A 22,028-nucleotide genomic window follows, 5' to 3' on the forward strand; every position below is an offset into this window, starting at 1 on the left:
AATTGTTGTTCGATAAACTGATTTTCGATGAATTGTTTATTCGGTGAATTGCTTTTTCGATGAATTGTCTTTCGGTAAACTGTTTTTCGATGAACTCTCCGGATACTGTATTTTTGCATCTTCTTTAAATTTAGTACTGGAAAAAATGTAGATAAGTTTTCAGTTGTGGAATGAAAACATGAAGCAGTGGAAGATCAGGAAAATGACACAGTAACTAATTAGAGGAATAGCATGTTTAAGTTTTTCATGAAGTCTTTTACAGGACAAAGAATGATCTTGGGTAACTGGGAAGTGTTTGGCAAGTGGCATAGCAGAGAAAAAAGTATCGGGGTGGGGATATGGAGACAGTATAGTATAATATAGTATGCAATAATTCAGGTTCAAAATATTTGAAACATCAATTGCAATTGTAAGAATTAGAAATGTCTGTAAATGTAAGACTATTATGAGCAAATTCTTTTGACAGACATAACTGAGTGAGAACAAGAAGAGAATGGCTTGTCCTGGATAAACATTATATACACCTAGTGTTTTTATAGTTTCTTTAATCTTAGCAAAAGTTTGAATTAACTTAGCAACAGCACTGCACTTAAATAAAAAAAATAAAAAATAAATAATAATAATAATCATGGTGCCTAATTCACTATAATGAATATATAACTTTCCCAACTTAATGGTCTTTTTAGCAATTGTATTTCTGTGTGGGATTCAAATTCTTTGGTATATAGAAAATTTTTGGATTTTCATAAAGGAGAAAATATTAATATAGTAATGTCAACTATAGTCAACAAGATAAAACCTAACTGAAATTAAGATGTTTCTCTAGATCCTGCAAATCAATGTAAAACCTGATGAATTCCTATTCCATTTGTAAAAGGTACTTCTAAATTATCTGGAAAGGTTCAAGCTTCTTGCCACTTCTAATTCCATCAATCAAATTCACCAGCTGTTGCCTTCTAAAGACAAGCCAGATTCTATTTCTGCCTACTAAGAGTTTATCAAGTGCCATGCTCTTATAGCTTATCTTACTTCAGTCAAATAAGCCAGTCAGTTGTAAAATGGATTCTGAACATCAGCACTAATTTGGCTGATTAAACATCATAAGTCTGGATTAGCTCAGCATGGAAACGATCCTTTGAAATTATATCAAATTGTTTAACTGCCTAAATAGCCATGTAGATGAAATATATCAAATCATTTATGTTATATATTGAAATGTCATTTGAACTGTATCCAAATATTATTTCAATTTCAATGGATAAGTCACATCTATGAATTTAATGATAAACACATTAATGCCAGAAAGGTGATTATTCACCATATATATATTGAAATATGTCATTATTATTAAATGACATATTTAATAACAAATATGAAATGCTTTTTCAAAGAAAACTTGATAGCTCTATTATATCATCAAAATCTCAAATGCCATGATATAATAATCATTTCACAAGTTTTGAGACACTGTGATTGTAAACAGTTCCTAATATTGCTAATGCTATAGTTTTAAAATCAGTGCATACAAAGGATATATTAAAAGATAACCACTATTACAACATACAGTTATATCTGTTGTTTTTTTTTTAATTTCCCGTTTTCTTAGTTTTTGAGTACAATGAAAATTAGTCATACAAAAAAGATATAGCTGTTCATTTTCAATTAATTCGTTTTTCTTCATGACTAATTATGTGTTTCCTTCTCTAATTATAAAAACCTAAAGATGCTGTCAGAGAAAAATGTAAAACATGTAGGCATGTGCTCCAATAAATGATGCAAAGCATTCATGCTCTCATGATCTGTTGGTTTTCTAACAAAAAGATTAATAACAGAACTTCTGGGATAATGCTTACAACAGGACTCCTGTTTTAAGCATTATCCTGTTAGTCTATTCTAATTAACTGTTATCTCTACTTTGTCTTTAAGATATTAATCATTCTGATGTGATAATCCTACACCTCCTGACCTATGCCCATTAGAGATCATACAAGTTCAGTTTTGTTAGAATACCACAACGGAATGCTGGATTAACTTTTTTTAATGTCTAGTTACTCATTTTACATTTTTCTTTGAACTATAACTTTCAGACAATCTCAATAAAGATTTTAAATTTAATTGAAGTTAGGTGCTTTTTTTTTCTTTTACATATATATCAGTCCCATACAAGTATGGAGTATGGGTGTTGACCAGCAGCTGCTCAAGTTCTTTTTCTCCTATCATTTGATAGGAGAAAAAGCAGAGGAATCGTAATGGTCAGTTCATTGGAGCAACATTTATGAAAGCACACATAAAGAAGGAATAATGCAAAAAAAAAGGGAACATCTATGAGGAAAGTGACTGGAGAGAGTCTATAAAAGAGGTATTTTGGAGGCGGGGGGGGGGAGGATCTTCTACAATCAAGAACTTCTAGGATGTTTTGGATGCACCACCCCAAATGTGAGAACAGTATTCTAAGTTTGGTTGGATTTGGGATTTATTAGCGATTTGTGAAGTATTATGAGTTAGTAGAAGAAAAGCAGTGTTTGAAAAAAAAAGAATACCAACCTTTTTTTTGCAAGATGAGGAGACTATTGATTTAATATATCTGTGCCAAGGTAAGCTAGATGTATCTTGAATGGAAATCTGAATATTATCAAAATTATGAAAGAGTGAAGTAGGATGTTTTTTTTTTCCTAATAATAATATAGGACTGCATTTGAATAACATTGAACTTCACTAGATTATCTTCATACCAACATGACAATGTTTGAGAAATCAATATTTAAGACATTGTTATGAAATATCTTAATGCAGAATACTGACATCAGTTTCTGGGTGAAAAAAACCCTCTACCTCTATGAGACTGGCTAACTTGTATTTAATCAAAAGAGACCAGATAAAAGTTCCTCATGTCATGGATGGGAATAGAACCCAGGTCTTTCCGACCAAAGGGCTTCATCTATACCGACTGAGCTATGGAGGCTCTAATGTTACATGGTAACATCATAATGTGACAAGTAGAAATAAGAATGGGTGGAAGTTGCATTCAATAGCATTAGCAAAGGACCAGAAGGCTTACTGTCAGCTGAGCAGGACAATCTTATTGAATATGGCCCTGATAAAGTCTACTTTTTTATTTGTTAATGATTTTCTTGCACTTGTTTCAGGATACAATACAGACTGAAAATGTGGGAAGCTGGAGTTATTGACTTGACCCAACAAATAAATATATTTTTATCATGGACTGTAAAAAATGTGCCTTACATTTTTTGAAAAAAATGAGAGCTTAGAAAGAGACGGGGGGGGGGGGGGGAATTGCAGAGGAGTGGGAGAAACAAAGGCCCTCACATTCAAGTAAGGATTATTTAAATTATTTGGTTAGAGAAGGTTTGGACTGTGACAGCAAAAACAGTAATCAAACAGTAATGAAAAAGAGACAAAGAAATCCCAGAGGGCATTGCACTTGGCACATTTATGGTGTCACAGAGTATGATACTGGGATTAGCTAAGAGGAGATTAATCTGTAGAAAAGGAGATGTGGATGAGGATATAGTTGGAGTTTCTAACAGGAGAGCAAACATCTATAGTGTAATTGGAGAGAAAGCTATTTAAGAAAGAGGTTGAATATAATGATGAGAATTATCTGGTTTTGGTTGGCAGGCTAACAATTTGCATTAGATCATAACTGACAGCAAATGATTTGGCTTCCATTCCAGCTTCATCTGTGAAATTAGAGAAGGGCAACCAGTTTGCCCTTCTCTAATGTTGCATTAGATCATAACTGATAGCAAATGATTTGGGTTCCCTTCTAGCTTCACCTGTGAAATTAGAGAAGGGGGGGGGCAACCAGTTTCTGTTATGAATATTATATACATTCCTGATGATGGGGTTGATGTCAAGTTCAAAATGCCTAGTAATTCTACATTTATATGAAGTTATTTTACCTAAAACAATAGATTTCCACAAATCTGTAATTTTAAATAAAACTATCTGGAAGCCAATTGTTAACAGAAAAGTGACAAAATCAGTGTTGCATTATCATACTGCCCTACAAGAATACACTCCAGTAAATGCTATTTTAGACCCTCACATTATAAACTTAATATAAGTGTAACAAAACAAGAGAGCAATTTATTTTACACTTATCCTTACTAATAACAAAACCTGCCTGCTATCTTTTAGGTTCCTTAAGTTCTCTGAGTATTCAAGATAAGTCTTTGTTTGCCTACTTTTTTTATTTTGAAGTATTAATTCTGTAGCTCTGAAGTATTAACTCAGTAAATGTGTATGAGATAAAATTTTATGAAGGCTTTTCAATTGAAGATAAGGTCTATCTCATATGGAGGTTACAGATTTTTTTCATCTAGCAAAACAAGTGAATAGATGATCAGAGGGACATGCTTAATTCATATTCATAATACACTGGCCTTAGGTAATTTATCAACTAACAGCTGAGCTGAATATTTGAAATTTTGACATCAGATTTAATGCCACTTTCCTTCATATTATTCATATCGACATTGAATAACACTGAAGACTGTGTGCCCTCATCTCATACCTGAATTTAGATCCAACTTCTTGTGCCTCTTCAATTCTTCATGTAATATCCTGCTTACTCCATATAAGTATAGCATACTGAACAGCTTTTCTCTTGATATCTTGCCAATGCCTTTCCAGATTTACAAAAAAAAAATACAGATCTTGTTATGTTCCTATCAACTATTTGTCTTATAGAAAAAAACTATGATATCAACAACTCCTATTTGGTCTGAATCTAACCTGTTTTTCCCCAAGTTTCTTTTTCAGAATTTTTCTTAGTCATCTCAAGTATGCTCGCATAACTCTCATCTGGAACACTCAATATGAAAATTCCTCTGTAATTATTCCATCCATTATTTCTCTTTTTATAGATGTGTACTATGAGCAATCATCCAGAATTTGGCCTTCTGACCAATGCAATGCAATGCAGTCATTAAAACTTCTTTACTTTCATGTTGAGCATTTCTGGTTAAATATCATCTACTTCAGTCGAATTTCCAAATTTTAGGTTTTTAATGGCTTTTTCTACTTCAAGCAGTGTGTAAACATTTGATGCTGGATGAGGAAATGAATGTGTGATTAGACAAAAAAAAAGGAATGGGGTGGCTTGAGGGATATGTGGAGGGAAGCATTTTGGTTTAGAGTGGATTCTAGGATGGATAATGAGAGAGGAATGGCTAGGGGAATGCATGGAGAAATCACATCTAAGAACTTAAAGACCCAAAATGAATTGTGTTGGTGCACAAATGCTAGAAGTATTAGAAATAAGGTCAATGAAATGTTGCATTGAGTTTGTTTACCTAAAAATTGTACAAATAAGTGAGAAGTGGTTCGATGAGAAAGACATCTTGACAGGAATACAGCTGGAAGGGTATGATGTTTTTCATGAAGATAGAAAAGAGGAGTTATGCTCATGCCAGGTAGAGATACAAGGGATGAAATAGTCAGTGGTTTTGAGGAAGGTGGCAAGCATTTTGGTGTGATTTACATGTGAACAGAATGAAATATAGAATAAAAATGGATATGGCAATTGTCGGATGGTACTACAAAATATGAAATAGACTTTATTTTGAGTAACAAAAAAGAATTAATAGAAGATATATCAGTAATAAATATGGCAGATTTTGATAGTGACAATAGAATAGTCAGTCAAAATTAAATTAAACAATAGAAAAAATAGGAGAGAAACAAAAAGAACAGGTGTTAAAATAGATAACGAAATGATTAGAATACAGTACAAAAAATTTGAAAAGATTTTGACAGAAAAACTTATTTCAAATGAACAACACCTAAACCCTACCCAAAGAATGGAAAACATTATATCATCAAATAGAGAAATCTAATGTGGAAATGGTAAAAAAACATGGCAAAACATTAAAGAAAGAAATAATAGATTAAGCCAAAATACTAAAGACTTTATTATTATTATTATCATTCAGGCCTCCAAGGAGTCAAAAGACTCTCGTGGGAGGTCCTTTCTAAGAAACACAAGTCTATCAAGATTCATCGAGGGAGGTCCCTCCTAGGAAACACAAACTCTACCACTCTATCAGGCAATGCATTCCATGGTTCAACCACCCTAAATTAAAAGAAACCACTCCTCACCCTCTTTCTCACAATATCCTTTCGTAACTTCCAGGGATGGCCCCTTCTCATGACTCCTTCCCGCTGTTCAACGAAGTGAAAGAAATCCCCAGTGTCACTCCCCCCCGTAACCACCTCTCAACAGTTTAAAAGTCTCAATCATATCACCTCTCTGTCTTCTATCCACCAAACTCTGCAGTCCACACTCCCTCAGCCGATTCTCTTAACTAACATTGTACAGTCCTGACACCATCTTCGTTATCCGCCTTTGTACCCTTTCCACAGTTAATTTATCCCCTTCAAATCCTGGGGACCAGATCTGAGAACAATAGTCTAAGTGTGGTCTGATCAGAGTCTTATACAATAGAATGATAACCCTTTTATCTCTGCAGGTCAGTGTCCTCATTATTGCAGCAATCCTCTGTGTTACCTTCACTACCTTTGCAATACATCCCCTAAATTTCAGGTTTCTATCAATCATCAACCCCCAGATCTCTTGTCTCCCCCTACTTCCTCCAGTTTAACTCCTCCCATAGAGTATGCAGCATCCCATTGATGTGTCCCAAACCTCAAGACCTTACATTTTGCTGCATTAAACTGACATACCCATTCATTTGCCCATCTATCTAGCTTATTCAAATCCTCTTGCAGGGCTACCACATTTGCACTATTACTAATAACCCTTCCCAGCTTCGCATCATCTACAGACAACTGAATATCCCCTTGCAATCCATGGACAATGTCATTGATATAAAGGTTAAACAATGTGTGTCCCGGTACTGAGCCCTGTGGCACCCCACTTGTAACCTTCTGCCTCTTTGATATTGCTCCACCATACACAACTCTCTGATACCTATCGGACAGCCAATTCTGAATCCAGTTGACAAATCTGGCATCCAGATCCATGTGCTGCATCTTGAATATCAGCTTATCATGTGGCACCCTGTCAAATGCCTTTGCTAAGTCTAGGAAAATGGCAGTATATGACATTCCCTCATCTAATGCTCTTGTAACTTTATTATAAAAGGTTAGCATATTGCTAAAACAAGAGCACCCCCTTCACAAATCCATGTTGACTCTCACAGATAACATTATAGGCCAGTTTGTGTGTCATCACTACTTTCTCCAAGATCTTACTAACTACTGATGACACACAAACTGGCCTATAATTAGACACTTCCAGTCTGCTACTGCTCTTATGCAATGGCACTATCCTACCTTCCTTCCATAGGCACCTTTCCCGCAGCCAGACTTTCATTGAAAAGCCAGGTCCCTAGCACCTTCTCTCAAAACTCGTGGTGAAATACCATCCAGTCCCACAGCTTTACTGACATTCAGAGTACTCAGTATTTGGAACATACTCTCCTCCTGCACCTCTAAACCTGCCCTATTCCTCTAGTATTCAAATTGACTCCTCCAGGATGAAATACTCCAATAAAGTGTTCATTGAACAATTCCACTATGTCCTCTGCATCAGTCACTCTATTCCCATTTTTATCCCACAACGTCATTCTTCCACAGTCATTTCTCCTCCCTGGTCACATAGCTAAAAAATTCCCTAGGATTTTCCTTGGATCTAAGGGCCAATCTTTTCTCATATTCCAATTTCGCCTTCCTTACCATACTAGTCACTCTCCTGGCCTGTGTCTTATATTCTTCATGCATCTTCTCTTCACCTGTCTCCTTATATCTCTTCCATAGTCTCTTTTTCGCATGCAGTTCCTGTTTAATATTGTTTGCCACTTTACTCCAAATTATATCCTCTTCTTCACTCGTGGAATACAGCTTACCATTGCTGCTAACAAATATTCCTTCACAATTTCCCAAAATGATATCCCGGCCTTCCAATTCCTCCCTCCACGAAACTTCTCCAAGTTGACGTCTAAGACACCTCCTTTATAATTCCACATACGTTCCCGTCTCTTTGATACTCCTGCATGTCTGTTCATTTTCCAAGTCAAAACCATATGGTCACTCTCTCCAACTGGTGGGAGAGATGTCATCTCAGTTATTATCAACTCTTCTGATGCTATAACCAAATCTCTTGAACCTCTTGTTCCCTCTGTTACACGTTACCTAAGACATTTGTGCCTCAAGAATTCTAGAAATTCCATTCCCTTATTGCTACGTGCATCTTCCTCTCCCCAATTTATACTGCCGTAGTTAAAATCTCCTATAACAATCATTCTTTTTGCACTTGCCATGCTCAACTGTCTCAACATCTCCTGGTCCCCACCCTCTGTGCTCCTTGGTCTGTAGCAACACTCCACTAAATATCCTGTCTTGCCCACCTCCACCTCACACCATATGCTTTCAAAATCATTAGTGTCACAGCCTTCCAAAGCCTCCACTCTTAGAGGACATAGGTCGTCACTTATCATAAGCAGTACTCCACCACCACGCTTTCCCTTCCTATCCTGCCGAAAAATGCTGTACCCAGCAACTTCTATTCCTGTTATAATATCCTCTTCTGTCAACCACGTCTTGGTGATCCCAATAATCTTTGGCCAGAGTGATGCTATCAGTGCCACCAATTCCTCTCCTTTATTCCGAATACTCCTGGCATTAATATAAAGCATAAAAATGCCACTGTTTCTATACTCAACATTATCCCCTCTAGACTCCACTGTGCTCAGCATTACCTGATGTCGTCCCCCTTCTCTCAAGTACCCATTCCCGCAAGAGGCCACCCCTGCTGCCATCCCCACTGGGACACACTGACTCGTTCAGAACAGCAATCTCTCCAGATGCATATGTCCTTCCTCATTCAAATGCAAGTGGTCTCTCACACACAATTCCTCTCTGTTCTCAAACACACTCCAAGCATCCACATATTCCAATCCTCTCTTCTGACACAGACTTAATTAAGAAAAGAGAAGAAAAAAACATAAAAGGTACTAGGGAAGAAATAGAATTTATTGAATTTAGAAAACTAGTGAGAAGAAAAATAAGAAATGATATTAGAAGACATAACATTAATAAAGTAAAAGAAATTATTGAAAAGAATAAATCATTGAAAGTAATAAGATAGGAAACTAATAAGGGAAAAAACTGGATTAAATCTCAAAAATAAAAACAAGGAGAAAGTATGAAAGAAATGAAATATGAAAATATGTGAAGACTAATTATCTTATCAATAAATTTATGATACAAAACCAGAGATATACTTACAATGACTGGAAGGATATGAGACATTTGTCCTGTAAGTTCAAATACAATAACTGATGTTGATATAGTATGAGTAACACTGCCTGACAATGCTGCTGCACCTAAAATGATAAAAGAAGCTAACAGTCAGTTTTTTCACTTGGTCATGCTATAAATTAAAGATACCAAGAAATTATATACTTGGTTTAATCCTTTTTCCAAGTGTAAGCAAACAAAGTTTGTGCCTGAAGTATTTTCAGGACTGAGGCAACTCTTGTTAAAGATGGTATGACTTCACATTTTGGCAATTAGTATATGGAAATATAACTTCTGCATTACTTCGACCTTAGTATCACCTCTGGGTCTGGCTTCCATTGAAGAGAACTCAATAAAGGTCGAAACCAGTCTGGGTAGTGACCCATCCCATAATGCATAGCATTATACATGTCTGCAAGGAGATGTGCTTTGCATTGTGGGATACTAAGGCAAGTGATGTGAAGTCATACCACCTTTATCATGAGTTACCCCAGTCCTGAAAATACTTCAGGTGCAAACTTTGTTTGCTTACACTTGGAAAAAGGATTTAACCAAGTATATAATTTCTTGGTATCTTTAATTTAAAGCTAACAGTCAGTATTTATGTTAGGACAAATACTGCTTTATATATTTCTTCTTTCTAAAAAATAAACAATAAATTTATTGACACATTTGAAACATGTTAATCATGTCTGTGTTAGAACAGAAATTACATACATTGCTTGGATAGACGTCAAAGGACACCCCCCCCCCCTCCATGGGCAAAGTGCATTGTGTCATGTAAAGAGCCATGTGTTTGTAGCTAGTATAAATTGGAGGAATATGATGCTCCCAAGTCAGTGCAACTGTGTCCAGTGAAACGGCTGCAAGAAGAGAACTGATGGAGTTTGAAAGAGGTGTTGTGATAGGATGCCATGTTGCAGGCCTATTTGTTTGGAAAATTGTTGACAAATTGGGCCATCCCAAGTCAATAATCAGTTCCAGCATACTGAAATGGAAGTGTAAGGAGTCAATTGCAAGTGTATCTACATCTCTTAGGAGCATCTACCTGCAGTGGACAACCCACCATGCTTACCAAACATGACCGTTGGGTGCTATTTTTTCAGAAATGCAAACTAAATAACTCGTTTCCAACTGGCTAAGTAACATAGTTTCTTTAACTTATTGGTAATGAGAGGATAGTTGGTCTGATCTCCAGTATACATCTGCTAATGAGCATGTTCTCTGGTCAGTTTGTTTTGTAGTGTGAAACAAGATAACTCACCTGCTGTTGAAAAGCCCTATAAAATTCTCTCACATCCCAGATGTAATACAAATCAAAGCTTTTCTGCCAACTGTGTTAAAGCATAAGTGCAGAACATACACACTAGAAATTATTATTTACCTATTATGCAATAAAAGCACCTCCATAGCACAACTGGAAGAACAACAGGACACTGGGCTTTCAAATGGAAAAAGACTTAAGTTCGATTCTCATCATGACAAGAGGAATAATCTTTATATGGGCTTTTCAAGTTAAGGTGAGTTAGCCAATCTCATACAGAGGTAGCAGAGTTTTTTCCCTCAAGAAACTTGGATCTTTCATCCCAAATATAGACAAATCAGCCATGAGAACACATGCAATTTACACACAAAAAAATACTGTTTGTAGTAGATGCCATTGTTGTGGTACAACTAGCAGTAGTAGTTTGTGTGTTGAGGCTTAAGTGCTGTGCAGAATTCATGTTGGAGGTTAAATGGAATAATTATCAGCACTGAGAAAGGATTAAAAATAATTTTAATACTTCCAATATTTTATCTCTGTCACAGAGACATCTTCAGGGATTACAAAAAACTTTTTGTAACAACACACACACAAAAGCAATAATACAGTAGTGAGTGAAACTAAGGTCACTGGAACAATCTTTGTTCCAGTGAAACTGCTCTTTCAACTGAACTCTCACACATACACAACACCTTCCTTTCCAATGGCTACAATGACCACAGGATTAAAAAAATAATCACATCCTTCCCCATTCCCCGACCAGCTCTTCAGAAGGACTACAGAAATGCCATCACCATACCTTACATTCGTGGTACATCAGAAAAAATAGCCAGATCATTAAAAAAGTACACCCTGCATACAGCTTTTAAGCCCTACCGTAAACTTGCTACCCTTATCCGTTCCACCAAAGACCAGCTCCCTCCTCTCTCAGTGCCTGGAGTATATAGAGTACCTTGTGCCTGTAAACTGACTTACTTCAGACAGTTAGAAGAACACAGGTCTTACATCTGCAATTACGATTATGGTCAATCTGCATTGCAGACCATGTTTTGGATACTACCCACAGAATCGCCTGAAAAAAACGACCATGCTCTACCATAGTAAATTCAAAAGAGAAAGACTGTTTTTTGAATCTGCATCGGCACTCAGGAATCAACCTAATTTAAACAAATATGGTTGCATTAAACTTCCCAAAATTTGGGAAACATTAATTATTAGAGATCCCTCTTTACATCCTAGGCCACCTGCAAATGCCCATAGAGGGAGCACCACCTAGATAGGACTTTAGTTTCACTCGCTACTGTATTGCTTTTGTGTGTGTGTGTTGTTACAAAAAGTTTTTTGTAATCCCTGAAGATGTCTCTGTGACAGAGACGAAATATTGAAAGTATTAAAATTATTTTTAATCCTTTCTCAGTGCTGATAATTATTCCATTAAACCTCCAACATGAATGAGTAGTAGTTGTTGGAGGATAAAGTAAGGGAGATGGTGAGTTATGGATATTGGAGTAGAGTGCCCTCCTACAATGCACCCTTGGAGGCAGCATATTATAATAATAAAAAAAAAACAGAATCAAATCAGACATAAAAAAAAAGGTACAAATCAAAGTGAAACAAGTTAAAGACTGCAACTGATGAACTATGGGGGGGGGATTACAAAATTTATTATAATTATTATTCCAGATCATCATAACAGAAGTTATACATGCCAGTAAAGGAAAGAAAATTAACTGAGACCACAGGGCTTTATTATTTTTATAGGCCATTACTCTTCCAACTTATTTGTTAGTGATGTCTTATGTAGAATGAGGAAAATTATTAATAGGAGGTTAATAATAATTCAAAATTAATCATGTAATAATGTCATAGTATCCTGTACACCTCTTGAAAGTACATATATTAGTAATTTGATGATGGTGATGTAAATGAATGTAGCTTTTTTGTTCTTTAGTTTCTCAATGACATTTTCTAACTTCTTAAGTTTGCTTGCATATACCCTTAGAACACATATTAGAAACTTTTCTAATTCTTACATCAGTTTTACTTTTCTTTTCAGAGGTAATGGTAGTTCATGTATGAGCTCTACTCCAATTATCCAGAATATTAACTTCTTATCTAGTCATCTGAATTATAAAGTACAGCACATATAAAACTTTTATACCTCTATAGATGAACATTCCTGGTGATATTACTTATACCAACTGCCTTTCCACATTTCAAAGAGCTTTTTCTACCTCCAATACTATGAATGAATTCTGTATTTATTCTAAATATTTTTTTCTACTACTTTTCTGTCAATGCTTTATCTAATAAAATAATTTTTTAGAGTAAATACTCTAGAATTCAGAAAATATTTATCTAAGTTTTTGTGTCATTTCTTTTCAAATAAGATTCCTTTTATAATATTCTTTCCTACCTTTCTCAGCTTCTAGAACATTTTGTCACCTTCATGATGATTATCTTTCTTATTATTCTCCAAGTCTTCCTGTGACTTTGGTTTTGCTTTTAAACAGATTTCTACTAAAGGAAGGTCATGTTTTAGCAATTTGCATATTTTATAACTATGTGATGGCCAAGTTGGATAAAGAGAATCGACACACTATGATAATGTTGAATTTTGCTAAGGAATTTGATAGGATACCATATGAAAGCCAGTTACATAAACCTGGAGAATATGGGATTGGAATATAAACTCGACTTGGATTAGGAGATGGTTGACAGACAGATATCAAAAAGTGGTATACAGTGGGTGTGAATCTGCCAGATTTAAGGTGACCAGTGATGTACCTCAGGGTTCATTCCTTGGGCCATTATTGTTAAATCTATACATTAATGATATCAGGCAGGGTCTAACATCAGAGGCACAACTGTTTGTCGATGATGCGAAGATAGGCAGGGCATTCAGGGAGTGCTACTGATATCCAGCACTTGCAAAATGATTTGAATAAGCTGAAAAAATGGGCAAACAGAAATGCCTATCAGTTTAATGTTAGTGAGTGTAAAGTTATGCACTTTTTTGCAATCAGATTTCCAACAGCATATTATATTAGTGAGGTTATGCTACAAGAAACTGATGAGGCTAGGGAACTTGGTGTAATGGTGGATAGGAATTTGAAGTTCAAAAGTCACATAGTAAAAGTTGCAAATACAACTCAGGGTATAATTGTGATGTTGAGGTGCACCCTGACATGTAAGGATAAGGAAGTTCAATTTTTACCTCTTTATGAGGTTTTGATAAGACCTCACCTGGATTATCATGCACAGATTTGGTCTCCTGGATTCCAAAAGGATAAAGAAACTGTGCAAAAGGTGCAAAGAAGAGTTATAGAGATTATATCCAGATTATGGGATTTAGATTATGAGGACAGATTACAAATATGTGGATTACAGACTGGTTAACAGGAGAAAGACGGGTGATGTGACAGAAGTCTATTAACTTCTGAATGTGTGTTACAGGATATTGTCTGATGAAATTTTGCATTATATGGAAGGTGGACACAGAGAGAGAACATCGTGGCATCCATGGAAGTTAAGTTTGTTCGCAGTCAAGAAAGGGGTAAGAGCTAGGTTTTTCTCTCACAGAGAAGTGAGTGAGTGGAATAGTTTGCCTTTAGGGATAGTGAATGCATCTAGTGTGAATGAATTTAAGGGAAGGTATGACAGCTGGTTTGGGTGATTTATAGCCTCTCGAGTCCTTGACTCCCTGGAGGTCTCAGATTATTATTATTTCAAAATAAATAATAATAATTATTATTTCTTATTTTTGCACAAGTGCTTCTAACTTCTTGAGCTGAGATATTCTTGTTTTTCAATATTTAATTTAATCTAAATTAAATAGTGCATAATTTAATCTAGAGGAAGTTACCACAGGAAGTTACCCTACTTAGATTCTTCTTTCATGGGATACCCAATTTCACCTCTAAACTAAATTGTAATCAATCATATCCATTTAAAATCTTCTGCATACTCCTGTATTCTTATTTCTTTAGTGCTTTTTCCACGATAATTTATGCATATCCTTATGTCACCTGTTATCTAGATTTAACCCTTAAGAAATCACATTTTATATTTCACAACTGTGTGAATAATGTGCAATGTCCAGAAGGTAGGCAAGTACCAGATTACAAACCAGACATGAATGAGCTCAGTAAGTTAGATGATAAGGCTGTAAGGATGGATGATCTATCATTAGATATTTTAGAAAAATGCAAAAGTACTGACTGTATCTCTGACCTGGTTGTATAATTAGTTATGCAGAAGGCAGTGCCTCAAAGGAGTGGAAGTAGGAAAAAATAATGAACTATGCAAGAGTGGTGATACATGTTTTTAATTAAATTAAAAACATCTATGATAGATGTTTTTAATTATACACTACTCTATATACCTGAGGCTATAAAGGAAAGATCTTACTTTAGTAATGTATATGTTATGAAAAAGCAACAAATTTCCTGGATAAGGATGACTGATACATAGCAACATAAATGAACCTCACTTGGCATTTGACAGATTGCCACATGGCAAGTTGGTTGAGTAAGGTAGGGATGAATAACAGATAAGTCAAATGGATTGTTTGACTAATCTGTTTATAAGGAGGCAACATGCCAGTAAAGGAAGGTAACTGGGACCACAGGGTTCATTATTTTTATAGGCCGTTACTTTTCCAACTAATTTGTTAGTGATATCTTATGTAGAATGACAAGGAATACTGATTTGTTTGCAGATGATGCAAAGTTATGGAATTATTAAGGTGTGATGCTGATATCAAATTCCTTGAGGAAGATGCAAGTAGAATTTTAGCTTAGATGAGTGGGGTTAAAATTTTAATGGCAATCCTACTCATCTATCCAAGCTTAAAATATTAAATAAGCATGTTGCTTAGCAATTTAAATGAATTTCATGACTAATTACCCCTAAACCATTTTTTAAAATTTTATTAACAAAGTATATATATAAACACAACATATAAAAATTATACTAAAACTATATAGAATGACCCCTCTACTTACTCTTGCTCTCTCTCTCACAGTGAAATTATTAAAACACTGGGTCACTTCTCTTCTGACACTGACTTCAAAGTGGGTACAGAGACAAAAAGTTAGCAAATTAATTTAGCATACACAAAACTGTCTACAGACTACTTTGGTCCTTGAACATCAGAATGTACATTTCTCAGTGCAATTCCCATGTCATTTGAATTGTGGAAGATTTCCAAGAGAAACAGAAAAGCAGCAGCAAACATTCTTGCACACAATTACACAAAAGACAACTCATACCTGTAACTTAGCTATGCTTTACTACAAGCGGACTCAATTTCTGTTTAAAACAGATATCGAAACATTAATAACACATTACATAGGCTTCATCCAGTGATGAAATGTAATACAACTATTTTTGAACATCATTGCTTTTACTTGACAGCTGTCAGTTCCATAAACATAGTGAGTGGGTTTCTTTTCAATCCTCAATCACAAAAACAATAACACTGAATTACCTTCTCAATAGGAACTTAAAAAGGAATTCACAGAAAATGACCATTCATTCCATATATTTATTTTCTTTATTTCTTAAAGGAATCATGTACAACTCTCCCTTTCTTTTCTCCAATATACGAGGGTGGTCTGAAAAGTTCTCGGCCTCGACCATAGATGGCAACACTATCAGCAAGAGATTTTTTTTTTCTAAGTTGGTACATCTGTCATAAGTATCCACATGAAACTGCAAGTCATTTTATCAGGTAGTTTGTTTTAAACAGCTGTCTGAAGCAAAAGTGTTGTCTGTATCCCTGAAATGGATAAAACATTTTGAACATCATTGCTTTTACTTGACAGCTGTCAGTTCCATAAACATAGTGAGTGGGTTTCTTTTCAATCCTCAATCACAAAAACAATAACACTGAATTACCTTCTCAATAGGAACTTAAAAAGGAAATCACAGAAAATGACCATTCATTCCATATATTTATTTTCTTTATTTCTTAAAGGAATCATATACAACTCTCCCTTTCTTTTCTCCAATATACGAGGGTGGTCTGAAAAGTTCTCGGCCTCGACCATAGATGGCAACACTATCAGCAAGAGATTTTTTTTTTCTAAGTTGGTACATCTGTCATAAGTATCCACATGAAACTGCAAGTCATTTTATCAGGTAGTTTGTTTTAAACAGCTGTCTGAAGCAAAAGTGTTGTCTGTATCCCTGAAATGGATAAAACTGAGTATCGTGTGGTTATAAAATTCTTTGTAAAAGAAGGTTTAACAGCAAAAGAAATTCATTCGAAGTTCATAAAAGTTTATGGGCACCCTTCTCCTTCGTTTTCAACAATTAAGAAATGGGCTGCAGAGTTTAAATGTGGCCGTACCACCAGCCTTGAAGATGATCCACGTGAAGGACATACAAAAAGCGTAACAACACCAGAAATCATTGATCAAGTGCATGATATGGTATTGGATGACTGGCAAGTTAAAAGTGCGTGAAATTGCTGAGACTATAGGCAATTCAAAAGAACGTGTAGGATATATTTTTCATGAAGAATTGCAAATGAAAAAGCTTTGCGCAAGATGGGTGCCACGCTTGCTCACAGCAGATCAAAAACACACTCGCATGAAAATCTCTGAACAGTGCTTGGAGCGTTTTAACAAGAATAAAACTGATTTTGTGCATCGATTTATTACTATGGATGAGACTTGGATTCACCATTACACACCAGAATGAAGCTGGTTGTTCAGCACCAAAGAAAACAAAGTCGGTTCCATCAGCAGGAAAGGTCATGGCATCAGTGTTTTGGGATGCTAAAGACATTTTGTTTATTAATTATCTCGAAAAGGGTAAAACAATAACTGGGGAATATTATTCTGATCTATTAACCAGACTAGACGAAAAAATTAGTAAGGAAAGACCCAGTTTGCAGAAGAAAAAATCATCTTTCATCAGGACAATGCACCTGTCCACAAAGGTGTTTTTGGCAATAGGAAAATTAAGGGATCTGACCTATGAATTGTTGGAACATCCACCCTATTTCCCAGATTTGGCTCCCTCCGACTTCTATCTCTTCCCAAAACTAAAACTCTTCTTCACTGGTCAGCGTTTTTCTTCAAATCAAGAGGTGATTGCAGATGTAGAAGGGTATTTTGCAGATCTTACTGAGAACCACTACAGGGACGGGATAATGAAGCTGGAGCATCGCTGGAATAAATGTATTGGTCTTAATGGAGATTATGTTGAAAAATAAAAATAATTTTGAAATTATAAGTTCGTTTTTTCATTGTTAGGCCAAGAACTTTTCAGACCACCCTCGTATTGTGCAAAAATCAACTCTTTCAAATTTCTGTTTCTCTCTTAATATTTGTTCTTGTAATATTACTTATACGAATCCTCATATCTCATGACTACAGTGTTGTCATCCCTACCCATGGCTTTGCTATGGATAGGGATGAGTCAACTCATCCCTGGCATTAGTAATTAAAAATAATCTAGACATACAGGTAAATATAAATCACTTTAAAAATTACAAAGATTATACATACCAACCACAGCATAACCACCAGGAATAACCCTGTTTAGGCTGTCTCCCATCCTAATGCCATCTGGAAACCATGCAGCCATGCATTCACCTACCAATCGACCAAATGCTGCCCCTGATAAATTAATATACAAATTTAATATATATATATATATATATATATATATATATATATATATATATATATTTTTTTTTTTTTTTTTTTTTTTTTTTTTTTTTTTTAAATAGTAGTAGGGCATATGATTTTGGGGATCAACCTATTTTTAAACTCAAGTTTTTCCAAATTTGTTTTGGTGAAATTTCATGAAAGAAAGAAAAAAGTATGTGAATGTACTCAATTTCTATTCTAAAATGATTTAATGAAGAAATTTTTGATATGCTTTTCAAGAAGTGAATCAAGTTGATATCCTTCAGAACATGAAAAAAATACTGCTCATATTCCGAACAATGAAGGACTAAAATATCTATATACTTCTATACCAAAAATATTAGAACTCCAAAATATTTTTTTTAAGTTCAGTATAAATTCCAAATGGAGACTTTGTTGATCAATTATTTTATTGAATTAAACCTCTATTAGTTTCACATACATCATAGTACAATTCACCAGGAGAGTGAAAAATAATAATAAACTGAAGCAAAAATTATGAGGACAATATGTTATACAAATAAACAATGTGGGATAAACTTGTAGATTTATTTATAAGTAAAACCTGAACTTTAATGTTTTGCCACAATTGTTTTTATTCCTGATAATGCTGTTAGCTAACTGAAGGCAAAACATATTGGAATTTATGTTAAATTTACATATAAACTCATAGATCATTTGCATAAAAATACAATAAGTTAAGCAAGAGGCAAATTTAACAGTAACACAATATTTGAAAAAAGACTAACCGTGCTGAGTGTACATGATGCATATTGTATTATGATGCCTATTAAAATAAGAGAAGGACATTCAAAATCACATTTGCCAGGTTTTTGATGTAAGACAACCAAATCTGATTCAGGATCATACCTTGTTTATTATTATTACAATATGTGGGTTTTTAACATTTCCAATATTTGTAAAATATAAAACTATAATTACTTTTTTTGTCTCTGTTATATGTACTCTTATTAAAAGTCCTGATTTAGGTTTTCTTTTATTCTCTATGTATTTGATGTGTTCTAGCATGCATATCTGATATGACCATTATGTCACTAGCCATCATAATATAATGCAACGTGAATCACATGCACTCACCATTGTTAGTTTTTTCATATATTTTGTGTTACTATTTATTTACCTGTTAGTCCTTTTTTTGTTTTTAAATTTTGCTCTCTTTATGAAGTGTGCTATAATGTACACCATACTAGTATGGTGTATGAGGTTTTACTGGTAAAACCTCAATAAAATAATTGGTAAATAGTCTCCACATTGAATTTATGATAGATTTAAATGTTCAATACATTTTCCCATCCATATCATCATCATATGTTCACTGGCATCCACAGATGCCGTATGGTCACTCATATGCTCAGTGATGTGCCACACCAGGCCATGCCATAGAATCCTGTTGTATGTTTTTCTGGAAGCTTCAACTCTCTGAAGATCAGTCACTCCACACACAAGCCATCCATCTCATTGACAATCTACCCCTTCCTCTCTTTCCAGGAACTTGACCTCCTATTACTGTTCTGAAAAGTCCTCCTTCCATCCTTTCAATGTGTCCAAAATATTTTAACTTTCTTCTGCCAAAGGAGCCTTAAAGTTCTACTGATCTTTTCTAACGCCCATTCATTTGTATGCCTTTCACAGAATATGATATCCTCAACAGCCTTCTATAACATCACATCTCAAAAGCAGCTATCCTTTTCTTATCTGACTTCTTTAGGTTCCAAGTCTCACATCCATAAGTCACTGTTGGAAAAACAACTACATCCAAAATCCTCAACTTTGTTCCCATGGAGATAGATCCATCCTTCCAGATTTTAGACAAGTCCTGACTTGTCTAAAATCCGGTTTTAACCATTCTTGTTTTAAAATCTTGTTTTAGCCACTCCTAAACTTCTTTTGACGTCTTCTGAACAATAATTCTTCACATTAATAATGCATCCCAGGTACTCAAACTTGCTGACTTCTTGCTGACTCAATTCTTTCTCCATTAAGGTTCACTTATTTCTCAAGAGCTTCTCTGTTTGTATTTCCTTTGAGAACCATAATCTTTGTCTTGCTAGGATTGAGTTGAAGTCCTCTGTTATTACTGATCTTGTTAACTTTATCAAGAATTTGTCCTAGTTCTTCCTTGTCATTACAGAGGAGTATGGTAGAGCATACCTGCCTAAAACTTCAATATGAGGTATCAGCATACCTCAGATTACTGATCAATCTACCACCTATCCCAATTCCTGTCTTGAACTTATCCAATGCTTCATGCATGATGTCCTCTGCATATACTAAACAAGTGAGGAAAAAGTAAACATCCTTGCCTAACTCCTTTTCTAACCTGAAGCCAATCAGTTAATCCAACACCTGTTCTCACCATAGGTTGCTCCCTGTACAGATTAACTATCAACCTAATAGTGTGTTGAGGAAAATCCATTCTTTTCATTACTTCCCACAGTTTCACATGCTCAACACAGTCAAAAGCATTAGAGCGGTCTAAGAAACACATTATCAGAGGGAGTCTAACTTCTTTATATATTTCTAGGACTAGAAGACTATCTGTCTAAGGCAAAGGATCTGATCTCTGGTACCCTTATATTTCTCAAAACCTGCTTGTTCCTCAAGGATCTTTGCCTCAACCCTATTTAGCATGATCCCATCCACTGAGAAGCAATATTAAAATAAAAGAAAGAATATTAAAACTGCATTTCTCAACGTCTGCTAAATGAATATACACTAATTAGTATCTATTTTTTAATGAATAGTTGAATTCTGTGAGATTATCATGCTATTCTTCCACATTTCTCTTCTGTTATAAATAATTTATCACAATGTCCATGTTATTTAGTCAATTCCCTTTAAAACTTCAAATTTTTAATTTCTGAAATTAAATTCTGAAACATACTACTGCTTATGAATGAATATAATTATATACAGTTTAAGTATTCATGCATGGTATTAAAAGCCTTTCAAAATCTTCTTTTCCTGAAAATCGAAGCAGGAAAAGAAGATTAAGAAAATCTAGTACTGCTTTCCCTAACACTTCCTTTAATGCAAACCTTTGGCATCTGAGGCACCGGTATGTAGCAGTGGGAGGTGATTTTTACTGGTCTCCAAACATTGTACAACTTTTTCCCAGTTGTACAATGTTTGGGTACAACTGGGAAAAGAGAGATATCATTGGGACTAGAAGACTTTTCAGTTTCCAAGTTGTTTAGCATTTTCCAATATCTTTTTTCCAAAAAAACTACAGAAAGCATGTAGTGCTCAGTCACTGGTATAGCAGAATGTAATTTGCCTTGGTCATCTATGCAGGTGTTGGAGAAAAAGAGTAATGGCAGGAGGTCAGCTTTATCTTTAGATGCCATTAAAGATAAAGGTGGCAAGGTGCCATCTAGATGAGAGAGAAGTGGAAGAGCAGATAAGCAGAAGTTGTGTTTGATGGTCTTTGCAAAGGAGGACCAGAAGACATGGCTTCCATTTAAAAAGATGAGTTTTCTGCTAATTGGTCTTTATGAAATCAAACTTTGGATTTTCTGAAATTTGTTTTGCATCTATTGTATGCTTTGGCATATGTCAAATACGAAACAGGGATTCTTGTTGAGTCACCTGTGATGAGTTATCTTCAACTGCTTTGGTATATCTTCTGTTGAAAGGCATGGAAAGCAGATGAGAATTCTAAGTAGTATGGAGAATAAAGGCCTTCAAGATGAGTGGAAGCAAAGGAGGAGGTGGGAAGTGGTTAGAAGGAGGGAAGGCATTCTGTGTGAGAGGAACTTCTACAAGATTTTGATATGAGTTACTAAGAGAAGACT

The 22,028-nt window shown here is 35.0% G+C and overlaps 1 protein-coding gene across 1 annotated transcript in view; it reads right to left on the reverse strand.

Moving 5' to 3' along the window:
- The window catches only part of ClC-a (chloride channel protein 2), a 388,967-nt gene that overhangs the window by 209,850 nt on the left and 157,089 nt on the right, over positions 1 to 22,028 (reverse strand). The window contains exons 14-15 of the mRNA XM_090392133.1: positions 18,070 to 18,180; positions 9,274 to 9,371 (exon numbers count right to left, since the gene is read on the reverse strand). Of these exons, the coding sequence (XP_090248259.1) occupies positions 9,274 to 9,371; positions 18,070 to 18,180 (209 nt within the window). The remainder of the gene's footprint in view (positions 1 to 9,273; positions 9,372 to 18,069; positions 18,181 to 22,028) is intronic.

This window comes from Typopeltis vanoorti, chromosome 4 (genome assembly GCF_054136105.1).
Source record: "Typopeltis vanoorti isolate ZY-2024b chromosome 4, IOZ_Tvanoo_1.0, whole genome shotgun sequence".
Taxonomy (NCBI): domain Eukaryota; kingdom Metazoa; phylum Arthropoda; class Arachnida; order Uropygi; family Thelyphonidae; genus Typopeltis; species Typopeltis vanoorti.